The sequence below is a fragment of the Convolutriloba macropyga genome, chromosome 11 (assembly GCF_964194025.1).
Source record: "Convolutriloba macropyga chromosome 11, txConMacr16.3, whole genome shotgun sequence".
Lineage (NCBI taxonomy): Eukaryota > Metazoa > Xenacoelomorpha > Acoela > Convolutidae > Convolutriloba > Convolutriloba macropyga.
In genome coordinates this window covers 3,097,875-3,112,177 of record NC_134478.1, presented here as the reverse complement: position 1 = coordinate 3,112,177, position 14,303 = coordinate 3,097,875, and the positions used below count along the sequence as shown (strand labels likewise).

Sequence of the window (14,303 nt, the reverse complement as noted above, 5' to 3'; positions counted from 1 at the left end):
ACATGCAGAAATATTTATTAGTGACTTTCATAATTACTTTATACTCATCTCTTAGAATAAACACAAACACATAACACATGTTTTCGGACATAAATTCAATATTCACCAAGTCATAAATTCAAATTCAGTTTGCGGACAATTCAACAGAACTTTTTCAATTTTATCCTGAAACAAGGAGTCTCTGTTGTCTTTCGTCACTGTAATCAACTCCGTTTTTCGGTCTGTTTTAATTAACTCAACAAGTTTGTGATTGCATTTTTGAGCCACAGTACAAATTATCGTAACTGAAGAATTAACCATATACGCAGAGATGAAGTCGATGAAATCGCGACTGAAAAGTTCCATTTTGCCAATTTCGTCCACTAGAATTATCTGAGGCTGAAAAGGGCAGAGGATCATTTTTGGTAGTTCCAAATTGATCCAGTGAAAACCGAAATCAATTTGGTCGGACCATTAACCCGACGGTACTCAATTTATTTCAAATAGCGGCTATCATATCAAACATGAAACTTTAGTTTTCAGGCATGTTTTTGACAAATCAAATATGGTCATATTTAACTACAGCTAGCTGATTCGTCATCATTTATAAGCAAAAATTAAACTCTCAAAAAATCTGACCTGTTTAGGTTCCAGATAAACGTCGCCACAACCTTTACGATATTCGAAAAATAAAACGAACTTGAAGAAACATGCTGGTTTTATAATTCCTCTGCAAAATAGCGCCACATCTATGTCACTAGTTGACACGCAAGTGTAGATGTTTAGAGTTATTGTCTGATCTTATCGACTCGATCTGAAGTAAACAATTTTCAGATGTGATTCTATACACAAATTTTATTAATCACATAAAACCAAAGAGGCTCTATGCAACAAGGCGGCTCGTTAATGTGCGTTCGCAGATGATGTTCCGACCCGAGCTCATCTACATTTTTGACTAAGTTGTCAACCAAATGAAGATATAACAAAAAATAGATGTTTGAGTTTAAAGCAAACGTTACACAACTTATCTACTAATTGAATTACATAATGCAATGCCTCATTACAGCGCCAACGTGATCTGACATTAAAGAGACTAAGAGACAAAAAAAACAAAAAACAAAAATAGCACAAACAAAAATTTGACGGCAAAAACGGAATATCTAAATTTAAAAGCACCTAGTAACAACGTCAAAGTCCAGTCAGGTAAAACCTTAACTACACAAGTTTACTTTTTTCTAACAATACAGCAGCTGGAAAATTCTCTTAATGAGACTGGGTAACAAGTCGACAAAAAGAACGGTGAGGCGAAACTTAAAAAATTAATCAACATTTTTTACACCAAGAAATTTCAAAAATCTTAAAAATCATTAGCTTTTAACTAAATAATCTTTAATAAAGTACTAAAAACTCATAACAAAACCATGAGGACCTGTCTTTGGTTAGACTACGCCATAGAAGCGAACTGAAGAGAAACTCAAAAAATTACAAACGATTTGGGAAAACAAACTATTGCTACGATTAAAGTCATTAGCTATCATCTGACTATGTTTTTTAATTCAATTGTTCGATTCTACTTATTCAGCTGAAGGACTTAAACTGGGAGATTAAATAAGTTTTCTTGTGCCACATTTGAAAACCATTGGGATCTGTTATTACGCGATTGTTCTGAAAGAAGAGAAGAAACACAAAAATTGGCCACGCAATAAACGTTCAGAAATACGCAAATTGTCCAGAAAACGCAATTAACAAAACAAACATTGTGACAAATAATATCAATAGATAATTTATCTCTTGAAATACAAGAAATTGGATGGGACCTCTCATTGATGAAAATAAGTTACAATTTGACGAAAAGAACAAAAACTGAAAAGTTTGAAAAAAACTTCAATATGATTATCTTTAAGACTATTCACTATAAACTAACTGCTTCGGGTAACATCATTCATTCAATGCTCATTTAGAAACCTATGAGAATTGTCAGCAATTTCGGGCTACCTAAAGAACGAAAACAGCAAATTCAAGAAAAAATTGAACGAGAGAAGTGTCAAAGGCATTAAAAAAATGAACTTTTCACTAAAAACTCTTCTATTTTCAATCAATTTTTAGGAGCAATGAGATTTGTCCTATTTATCAATATAGTTTCAAAAAACCAACAAACAAACAAATACATTAGAACAACGAAATTGTCGAGAAAACACGTATTATCAACGCAATTAATTCCATTAGCCTTCAACGCAAGCCAGTAAATATGCTAAATTATGACTCGACGTGACAATAAGTTTGTTTGACAATCATATTTCATCAGTAAGACCTTGCAACAAGTTATTGACTATGAAAACGACAACCGACAGGCAAAACACAAAAATTCAGTATAAAAGTGCCAGAATATGTCGAAGCAATTCAAATCATAAGCTCTTCTTCTCCGAAAACTTTATCTATGATCTGTTGAACTTTATACCTTAAACAATGGGGATCATCAGCAGAAGGATGATGTATAAGATTGCAAAAGGATCCAAAAACAGTATAAAGTACGCAAAAACTAAAAAAAATTATGAAATCTCGTGGCATTGAAGTTTTAAAACTAATAGGTAGAAGGTAAAACCGCTAACCAGATTAATTTTGGCTGCAGTAGATCAGAAAAAGATTCCGCTAGTACTGATATTTACCAACAGTTCAAGAAAGAAAGTTTAGGATTGGTTAATATTCAAAAAAATCGAAAAATTGTTTTTAACTCAAAACAGCCATTAAACTCAAAATCTTTCAACGAAGCTCAATATGTACGCGCAGATATAACCCGATGGGAGGAAAAGGATGTTTGTTACGCACGGTTAGTCAATGAATCTATGCTATAGGACTCCATAAAATTAGTAAAATCTCAAAGAAATTCAAAATTTCAATTAAAATTACGAAAACTCAGAATCGAAGCCAAAAAAAACATGAGCATTTCATTGGAAACGATGTTTTTTGTTCATTGGGCTTAATTTGACTGTGAAGGAGGTTTGTCATTAATAGAATCTTGATACAAAATGTGGCTTGTCTCTATGTGACTTAAAAAAAGCGAAAAAAGAGAAAAGTTTTATAAGAAAAGAGCTCTTAAATAGAATTCAATATTTTTTTAGTGAACTTCCCAATGAGACCAGAACTAGTCTCTTTATCGCCTTTAGTCTATAAGGAACAAAAAATTGGTCCATTTTTTAGCGTGAAATTTAATTTTGAAATACTAATTTTATAGAAAATATTTTAATTTGGAGAAAAATTACACTAAAAGTGAACAAATATCGCGTGTTCACACAAAACTTCAATCATCGATAACTCCTCGAAAAAAACGAAAATAAAAAAGTCTTTTTAATTTTGAATTCTACGCTGGACCAGCTTTTTAATGATACCACTCACATTTCTCTACGACGAATATATCGATCGGTCAAAATTGACTGAACAAAAAAAAACCATTTGAGTATATAGTTCCTCCCCCCCCCCCCACCCACAAGTGGGGTTGGAACAAATAGGCTTTGAATCAAATCATGATTAAGAAAAACATCCTTATTTCCAGAAGATGAGTTTTTCGTCAAAAATTGTTGATCTCTACGTTGCCTTCACACCGAGTCTTATTAATGACTGGTCTAATCGGTTTTTTAATGAGGCAAAATAGAATATTCTCTTAAGATTCCAGTATGTAGCTAATGAAGGTTTTCAAAATTTGATATTACTTGAAAAAACTTTGACATTTTTTACAGTTCTCATATGGTTTGCAATGACTCAACTATGTTTACCTTTTGCTTTTTCGAATATAGCTGATGATATTATTGCCTTTCTTACTATTTGATCTTGATAACCAAAAGTTAATTTTAAGTTTTACTAGATTTTCTTGTTCGCTGCTTTTCTTCATCATTTTTCAATCATTATTGACAGAGACTGTGTAGAGCTTTCTCATGGTTCTTAATTTACAAATTTACTGGACGTTTACATCTGTTAATTTGAATCTGGAATAATTGAACTCTCGGATTTTGCGAAAATCACATATTTCAAAGGTAACTTATTTCTTCACTTGTTGTTTATACGGACTGAAGCTTAAAATTCGGTCAATAAACCTACCACTTGCAGTGAATGCGGTTCAAGTTCGAATTCGGATAAATTGATAAAGCCCGATAATTACGTCAAAATGCTTAGATTGCGTTAATAGAGTTAGTTCATTAAATCATAGAAAAATTAAAAGTTATGAAATCCCAGCTCCTGTTTTGATCCCAATGGACCACACGGGGCTTAATGGCTTGATTTTTTTGACAGGCTGTCGACAATGTTTGATGCTCCGCTTCATAAAGCATTTCAAAAAAGATTTAAAAAATCGAACAAAAACGAACAAATGATTGAACAGTCAATCAAAGTCTGCCAAAAATTGGCTCAAAATTTAAAATATAGTTGAATCCTAGACAGAGAGAGACCGTTAAAGTGGTACAAACTACGTTAGTTTAAGATGCCCCCAAAAATCAAAATTGGTTTAACGAAAAAAAGAGTGGTTAAGATTAAAATCATTTTTCCATAAAATGTTGTAACAATAATCCGCTTGACACGCCCATGCCAAAGTTCAAAATTTTGGACAACTCCACGGTAATTTTAAAAAGTTTCCGACAAATTGGCCTCAAATCACTTAATTTTATTTAAATTTAAATTTCGCTCCACAATCTCTTTGTACAACTTTACAATATATTCGGCACTTTACAATATATTTTGCTCCAAATTTATTCCAACGTATCACAACAAACTTATGCCAACAATATATTCCAGCCCAACTTTTTCATTTATATCTATAAAGGACCATATTGTTTTAGGAAGGCATTATTTTTTTAAAACTAACATTCCGGGTTTTCCGAAAAAAAGTTTCAATTATTCAAACTTTCAATGTTTACTTGTTGCAATAAACCCAACGAGACTTGATTTAAAGCGACTCCGATAATCTCAACAAGAAATGCGGTCACCAAATTTGGGATCGCCTTTGGGACTTGAATAATTAGCTCTACGACAATCAATTTAAGAATTTTTGGATTCTGACAAATTGCATTTAATATTAGATGCAATTATTCATTCATCTAATTTTACAATGCCATTTACATTATATTATTTCTTTTTCATCAAGGTAATTAAAAAATTGATCCAAACATTTTCTTTTTCTTTTCTAAAAAGTCTTGGACCCATCAAAAACTTTTGCGAAGAATCAGTCAACTAAGGTAAGTCAATTAACTGTAGCCAAGTTTTACTCAGGAAGCTAATAAAAACTTTCAAAGATCATATAAAAACCAATTAAAAATAAAGTAAGTCTTGCTAAAAGATCGATTTGTCTATAATAGTAACCTTTCTCGTAAGTTCAATTCGTTCTTTTCCATCCAATTCTCAGCCTCCCATTAGCATGTACTTCTCAATTATTCCCTTAAAATTAAAATTTTCCGGAAAAGAAATTGAATGGACAAAACAAAAAAAATACGCCTCGCCTATGATTTTTGATCTTTACAAAAATATGGCAACACCCTCTTACGATTATCCATTCGGATGGATACAGTAACTTTAAAAAGCTGCTATCCATTCCGTCATACTCTTTAATCCGATCATTGAAATGCATTGAAGTTCGCATCTTTATACTTTGCATGCGTTTTTTTCTTTTATCCATCTGATCATTGAGTTTGCGGAAGTCTCAGAGTTGGGGTATATTCATGCGAATGCCTTTTGTAGAGTACTTAAAAATGATCTTATGTAATTTCGACCACAAGTGATGTGATGTTTTACTAATTATTACAACACAGACTTAGAACATTTAATATATCAACAATATTGGACAAATTAGACTAAAACTACATGCTTTTTTGTTTAAAAAATTAGAAGCCCAGTAAATTCTTAACCATGAAAGCCGAAAAATCTTCTTTTGGATAAAAGCTGTATTGTTATGTTTGCATTTCATTTCTTCGTTACGTCGCCAAACCAACAAATTCAGCGCGGAGTCCTCGTTTGCGGATACGAGTGACATTTGGTCACCAATTCTCGCGTGGAAGAAAAATGGTTAAATTGTGGACAACAGTGACAAGAAAATTGGAGACAATCCTTACAAAATTCCGTCATTGATCTCGTGAACATTGTTTTTCTGTCATAAATTTCCGCTATTTGTGAGCAGGGGTACCGCAATCACTGCACATTAACCTTTAATTTATATTCAAAACATTGACAGACTAATATTATAAATACCCCTCACTTCAATTTGATAAGTAATAATTATTTCCCCTTTTCTCTTTTAATCAGTTTCAGAAGCCTTGACGGATTAAACGAATAATTATCCCTCACTTTAAGTACATCCCACTTTAAGTTAAGTTTTTGAACCCTTAATTTATATTAAAAACTTGACGGATTAAAATTATCATTGCACTCACTGCATTTTGATAAGAAAAACTTATATCCCTCTTGGTCTCCTTTAATCAGTTTTAGAAGCCTGAGGCGGAAAGTGGTTACCTTAGCGCGGATAGTGACGCAAATTTCGGGACAATAGTGACACAAATCTGTCCACCTTTCTTGCGTGTCATTAAATTCCGCAATCGCTGACATCAGTGGCAAATGTTTTCATTTTTGAGTAAACTTGCAATGTATTACCTCACTGTCACTGTTGTCCGCGAAAATCTAAAACGCCTAATCTTAAACCATGGGGAATGGACAATGCTGACATTAGCAGGCAAATTTGCTTGCTCAAAATGTAGGATTGACGACGGTATGCTGGGAAAGATTCTCGGAGTTTGAAAATTTACACAAATTTTTCAAAAACAATTGTTTTCACATTTTTCGTTTTCTCGCGTACAAAAACCTCTATCTATTTATTCTGTTCCGTTTCATACGTCTCCATTGCTAAATCTATAGATTTTTGGAGTTAATCTTTGTATACAAATTTACTAATACAAACTGATATAAAGTTTACCATTGACTGACATAAGACAATTGAGAATGGCACCATAGGAACTCCTGTACTGTTGCATTAGTTAAAAGACAGCGAAAAAAGCCGTTCAAGCTGAAATCACCGGTTGCATTTTATGACATTTACCCAGAAGGCCGGTAGAGCATAACGGGCGTAGAACATAATGCCATAAAATGAGCTTTAAAGCCGAATAGTTCCCAGGCTCTGATTGCTGGAGCTTAATTAAACTATTTTACTTAAAAGGTAGTTTTTTTCTAAAAATACAAACTAGCGTAACGAAGGTATATCCGTGATCGTACCCCTCTCCAACGTCATAGGTTGGGGTGGGGTTACAGCACGTAGTGTCCGAGTAGAGCGCAGCTCGACAGAGTGCCATTGAAATCAAACATCAATTAATTTAATTTGCAATTTCTTAGATGTTTTGTACTCAAATTTGAACCAATTCCATTAACTGTATATCAATCTTAAGCGCTCGGCTATGCTTCCCATTTTTTGACATTCGGCTGCACGCCCGTGCCCGTTAGACTGATTCCTAGCTTCCCATTTACACCATTCTATGGTCATTTGATCACTTACCCGCTCCCTTTTGACATACTGCATCAATTCTTGAACACACTGATCAACAGAATCAACATGCACGTTGTACTTCCCAACTTTCGGATAATTTCTAGTCATTGCCGAATTGTCACAGCTTGCCAACGTGTACCTCGAATTCCTGGGATAAGTCAAAATTTGGAACCCGATTCTTTCTTTACTGTTATTTGGGTCGCGAATTTCTTCCGTTACAAAACCACACCATTTAATATTGCTGCAACTCTCTTTCAAATAGTTCACTATTTTCAACATAAGAGTAGTTTTCCCAACGCCCGGCAAACCAGTGATAGCTAATTGCTTCGCATTGGACATGCTCATCTGCAAAGCAGCATTGATTAACGCATGTCCAAATGTACAAACATAACCGTAAAAACGGCACCAGTTTCGGCGCACTTTTCGTTTGACTTTTAGTATTAAATTGCCGCCAATTGAGTTCAGCTGCTTGAAATTGCGATTGAGAGAAAATTTTAGATCACGAGAAATGCAAAAAGTCAAGGGCGTAAAACTCACACGAAAAGTCAAAATTGTCAAGCGAAAATTTTGCCTAAAAAAAGACACACACGTTTACCATAATTGCTATGAACTTCGTTCAAGAGCAATTAAGAAGTTAAAAACAATTCTGTTCCCAAAAGCCTCTCACGCAGAGATCAAATTATAAAAGAAATCAACGGTATAAAACACGATGACCCGGGTTTTCACCCCTATCAACTGTTTCCTTTATCCTTTAACCCCGCTTTTTGGAGTTATTACGCAGCTTTCACGATGTGCTAATTTGGAAGGTTATTGTAAATGGTATAATTATGTACAGAATCTAAAAATGTCCGCGGAAATCACAGACACTCAGTTTCTTACCCTTATGGATAAGCAGTCGCGAGAATCACAACCACTTTTAATTTTAAACCTAGTAAGAGTCTGCGAAAATAACAGACACTAGGTTACTGGAGCTTCTGACTAAGCAGTCGCGGAAATCACAACTACTTAAATAAAAATCTACTAAGAATCCGCGGAAATAAAGATTCTTTGTTGTTTTCATACATAATTTCGTAGTCGCGAATATCACTACTAATCTTTTTTATGTAAAAATAATATGGGAGTGTCCGCGGAAATCACAGACACCCGACTGCCAACGAAACAAGTGACTTTTTTTAATTACAAAAAATTTCTTCGCAATCCGAATTGATTAAAAAAGGCAGAAGAAAAAATTAAAGAAAGTCATCCCCCGACACCCATCCCCCGAACTAAATCAAAAGTTAAAAAACTGAACTGGAAAAAACACAATTCATCTTTGATTTTAATACAGAAACAAAAAAAAAACACCAAAAGAGCGAAGTCTTACCAAAAAGCCTTTATGAGTTCCTCATTGTCACAAATATAATTATCTTTCAGATCATGAAGTAAATGCGGCAGTTGTTTGGATTTACATTGAACAATTTTTAAGACAATGCTGACATCCCATTTCCCTAAAACATTAAACAGTTTGCGTAAGCGCCACTTAAGAATTTTGATTTCTTGCTTAGTGCCTTTTGACCTATTTTTAATTGTTTTGATTCTTTTTGAATCATTAGTAATATCTTCTCTTTCATCTTGACATGACATCATTTAACATGACATCTAAATGACATCATTTAACTCTCCGTTATGTTGTTCTTTTCTTATAATTTTACTCAGACACTTCATCAGTTCATAAACATGCAGTTCACGTATTGATAGTAAACGATGCTTTTGTTGTTAATTGAGTTAAACTTTTTAACACCAAAGAGTATTCTCCACACCAGTATTTGTATTTTTTCAAGGGCCAAGAGATCTGTTTTATTAGCAGAGCCATAAATCAGAACTCCATATTGGAAAACAGGTTGTATGTAGATCTTGTATAAATGCAGCCTTCGTTTCTGACTTACGAACTGTCTGAAAAATCGTAGCGGTTGAATGTTGCCAAAAAATTTCTTTTTGAACGTACTTAACATGTTCTTTAAAAGTTAGGTTCATATCAATATGTAATCCCAAATACTTGACACATTGTGCATAGGCAATAGTCACACCGTTGAAAGAAAAGTTGGCCCTATTAGTTAGCAATGGAGAGCTTGGGGTCAACAAGTACGTTTTTTGTTGATTTAACGTTAGAATATTTTCACCAAGCCACTTCTCAAATTTGGTTAGATCTTGTTGTACGCAATCAATGTTTTTGTTATCGTAACTACAATGCAAACAGGTGTCATCAGCAAAAAGAGTGACCTTAAGAGTATGGCAGACTTTCGGCATGTCATTTATATACAAAAGGAACAAAATGCGTCCTAAAACAGCCTTGTGGAACCCCACAATTTATTGCTAAAACTCTAGATCTTAGGCTGTTGTGTAGTACAAACTGCTTTCGGTCAGTAAAGTAGGAAGTAATTAATTCCAGAACATGGCCTCTAAGACCATAAAGTTCACACTTTTTTAACAACAGGTTGTGATCTACGGTATCGAAGGCCTTTTTTAGATCCAAAAATGCGCAACAGCTTTTTGTACTAGTGATTTTGTCTGACCTTAAGCTATCTATCACAATTGCTATAGCGTCCACTGTACTTCTTTTATTACGAAAGCCAAACTGTTTATCTGTAAAGACGCTGTTTTTGTCCAGAAAGTCTACTACTCTCGACTTGAGAATTTTTTCAAAAACTTTTCCTACAGTAGGTAACAAAGAAATAGGTCTGTAATTAGAACAAACGCTCTTGTCTCCGGACTTGTGTATAGGAACAACTTTGGCTGTTTTCAAACAGTTTGGGTAAATGCCGTCTGCAATTGATCGGTTTATTAAGTCAGTCAAAAGGGGTGCTATGGTGCATTTTACTGCTTTAAGGAATTTTTTGCTGATTCCATACAGGTCCTCAGAGATTTTGTTTGATAATTTATCTATAATACACTCTATTTCCTTTTCATTAGTGCCAAGAAGTAACATAGTTGCTGGTACTTTGTCAATAAGGGAGAAATTTGGACTAGAGTCAAACTTACTGTTTAAGTCAGATCCCATTGTGCTGAAGAAAGTATTGAACACTTCACAATTTGGGCTAAGGTCATTATCATTGAGACTTGCAGCTGAGGGTTTCAGACTTTTCATTGTTTTGTAAAAGTTTTTATTCCCTTGTTCTTCGTTGCAGGAGAGATATACATCAAAGTACTTCCTTTTAGACTGTCTTATAACTTCTTTGGCTTTGTTTCGCTGCTGCTTGAACTTTAACCAATTTTCTTGTGTTTTACAGCGAATGTATTCCTGATATAGCTTTTTCTTGCGCTGACATTCTTTTTAACCTTATTATCCACCCAACATTTTTTCGGTCTCTTAGTAGACTTTTTTGTTTCTTTCGGAACATATTTGTTCAAAACTTGAGCAAGAATCTCAAAAAACTTTGTGAACGCTACCTCACTTGTTCCATACGTAAAAATTTTAGCATTCTTTACTAATTCATGTTGTAAAACAAAATTCCTATTGAATAGTGTTTGTTCATTTCTTAGTTTTTTCCAACACCTATAGCTGCATTTTTCGTCATCGTCAATGTTGCACATCTCGATCTGTGTATCACAAAGTACAGTGAAATGATCTGTTATAGCCGTTTCTACAATGGACACTGTTACGTCATGATTAGCAAAGCAAAGGTCTATTGATGTGCCTCCACCTCTGCATGTTCTGGTTATTGATCCTGAGTTTATACTTTCTAACTCAAAGAGTCTTAACGTGCCTTTGAGCAATTGGGACGCACTACTGCTACGAAGTAAGTCTATATTGACGTCCACACAAACCAAGTGTTTCTGACCCAAGGGTATGTTTAAGTTGAGTACGTATTCTGTCAGCTGGTTTAACAGAAAACCACATTTTGTAGAAGGCGGTTTGTACACAACTGTTAAAAATGTGAACGGATGCAAAAAAATTGTAAGAATCTGCAATTCATTCAGCTCAAGCTTTGCAACAATTTTATAGGCAAGATTTTTCCTAACATAAAACGCAACAGCCCCACCTCTTTTCTCCCTGTTAGCGACTACCAAATTTTGATACTTTTTTAAAGAAAAATAATCATGAGTGGGGCTTTTTGAAAGCCAAGTTTCAGTAAGTGCTATTACTTCGGGTTCTGATGTCTCGGCTAGGAAAGTTTCAAGTTCAGAAAAGTTCTTAGTAATCGATCGAATATTCTGCAGAAGTAATCGCATTAGTATACTGATTGCGTTGCAACCTCATTCATCTGGTCTTAAGAACACACGCAATGAGAAAAACAGCTAAAAAAATGAAATTTCTTGAATTTTTGTTGTCACCACGTTTTTCCTCCGCTTTTTGGAGTTATTACGCAGCTTTCACGATGTGCTAATTTGGAAGGTTATTGTAAATGGTATAATTATGTACAGAATCTAAAAATGTCCGCGGAAATCACAGACACTCAGTTTCTTACCCTTATGGATAAGCAGTCGCGAGAATCACAACCACTTTTAATTTTAAACCTAGTAAGAGTCTGCGAAAATAACAGACACTAGGTTACTGGAGCTTCTGACTAAGCAGTCGCGGAAATCACAACTACTTAAATAAAAATCTACTAAGAATCTGCGGAAATACAGATTCTTTGTTGTTTTCATACATAATTTCGTAGTCGCGAATATCACTACTAATCTTTTTTATGTAAAAATAATATGGGAGTGTCCGCGGAAATCACAGACACCCGACTGCCAACGAAACAAGTGACTTTTTTTAATTACAAAAAATTTCTTCGCAATCCGAATTGATTAAAAAAGGCAGAAGAAAAAATTAAAGAAAGTCATCCCCCGACACCCATCCCCCGAACTAAATCAAAAGTTAAAAAACTGAACTGGAAAAAACACAATTCATCTTTGATTTTAATACAGAAACAAAAAAAAAACACCAAAAGAGCGAAGTCTTACCAAAAAGCCTTTATGAGTTCCTCATTGTCACAAATATAATTATCTTTCAGATCATGAAGTAAATGCGGCAGTTGTTTGGATTTACATTGAACAATTTTTAAGACAATGCTGACATCCCATTTCCCTAAAACATTAAACAGTTTGCGTAAGCGCCACTTAAGAATTTTGATTTCTTGCTTAGTGCCTTTTGACCTATTTTTAATTGTTTTGATTCTTTTTGAATCATTAGTAATATCTTCTCTTTCATCTTGACATGACATCATTTAACATGACATCTAAATGACATCATTTAACTCTCCGTTATGTTGTTCTTTTCTTATAATTTTACTCAGACACTTCATCAGTTCATAAACATGCAGTTCACGTATTGATAGTAAACGATGCTTTTGTTGTTAATTGAGTTAAACTTTTTAACACCAAAGAGTATTCTCCACACCAGTATTTGTATTTTTTCAAGGGCCAAGAGATCTGTTTTATTAGCAGAGCCATAAATCAGAACTCCATATTGGAAAACAGGTTGTATGTAGATCTTGTATAAATGCAGCCTTCGTTTCTGACTTACGAACTGTCTGAAAAATCGTAGCGGTTGAATGTTGCCAAAAAATTTCTTTTTGAACGTACTTAACATGTTCTTTAAAAGTTAGGTTCATATCAATATGTAATCCCAAATACTTGACACATTGTGCATAGGCAATAGTCACACCGTTGAAAGAAAAGTTGGCCCTATTAGTTAGCAATGGAGAGCTTGGGGTCAACAAGTACGTTTTTTGTTGATTTAACGTTAGAATATTTTCACCAAGCCACTTCTCAAATTTGGTTAGATCTTGTTGTACGCAATCAATGTTTTTGTTATCGTAACTACAATGCAAAGAGGTGTCATCAGCAAAAAGAGTGACCTTAAGAGTATGGCAGACTTTCGGCATGTCATTTATATAAAAAAGGAACAAAATGCGTCCTAAAACAGCCTTGTGGAACCCCACAATTTATTGCTAAAACTCTAGATCTTAGGCTGTTGTGTAGTACAAACTGCTTTCGGTCAGTAAGGTAGGAAGTAATTAATTCCAGAACATGGCCTCTAAGACCATAAAGTTCACACTTTTTTAACAACAGGTTGTGATCTACGGTATCGAAGGCCTTTTTTAGATCCAAAAATGCGCAACAGCTTTTTGTATTAGTGATTTTGTCTGACCTTAAGCTCTCTATCACAATTGCTATAGCGTCCACTGTACTTCTTTTATTACGAAAGCCAAACTGTTTATCTGTAAAGACGCTGTTTTTGTCCAGAAAGTCTACTACTCTCGACTTGAGAATTTTTTCAAAAATTTTTCCTACAGTAGGTAACAAAGAAATAGGTCTGTAATTAGAACAAACGCTCTTGTCTCCGGACTTGTGTATAGGAACAACTTTGGCTGTTTTCAAACAGTTTGGGTAAATGCCGTCTGCAATTGATCGGTTTATTAAGTCAGTCAAAAGGGGTGCTATGGTGCATTTTACTGCTTTAAGGAATTTGTTGCTGATTCCATACAGGTCCTCAGAGATTTTGTTTGATAATTTATCTATAATACACTCTATTTCCTTTTCATTAGTGCCATGAAGTAACATAGTTGCTGGTATTTGTCAATAAGGGAGAAATTTGGACTAGAGTCAAACTTACTGTTTATGTCAGATCCCATTGTGCTGAAGAAAGTATTGAACACTTCACAATTTGGGCTAAGGTCATTATCATTGAGACTTGCAGCTGAGGGTTTCAGACTTTTCATTGTTTTGTAAAAGTTTTTATTCCCTTGTTCTTCGTTGCAGGAGAGATATACATCAAAGTACTTCCTTTTAGACTGTCTTATAACTTCTTTGGCTTTGTTTCGCTGCTGCTTGAACTTTAACCAAT

The 14,303-nt window shown here is 34.3% G+C and overlaps 1 protein-coding gene across 1 annotated transcript; it reads right to left on the bottom strand.

Annotated features, from left to right (window-relative positions):
* LOC142349394 (nucleoside-triphosphatase THEP1-like) lies at positions 1-7,872 on the bottom strand. The gene is made up of 2 exons (XM_075400924.1): positions 7,499-7,872; positions 1-378 (listed from the first exon to the last, which is right to left on the bottom strand). The coding sequence occupies exons 1-2, from the start codon at positions 7,832-7,834 to the stop codon at positions 103-105; spliced, it is 612 nt and encodes a 203-aa protein (XP_075257039.1). The 5' UTR covers positions 7,835-7,872; the 3' UTR covers positions 1-102.
* Between the last annotated feature and the right edge of the window lie 6,431 nt (positions 7,873-14,303).

What these genes read in the sequence shown, in the direction of transcription:
- LOC142349394 (XM_075400924.1), bottom strand. Translation starts at nt 7,834, where the DNA reads ATGAGCATGTCCAATGCGAAGCAATTAGCTATCACTGGTTTGCCGGGC. An exon ending in AGTATGTCAAAAGGGAGCGG is followed by an intron (nt 379 to 7,498) that starts GTAAGTGATCAA and finishes TGCCCTTTTCAG; the next exon opens with CCTCAGATAATTCTAGTGGA.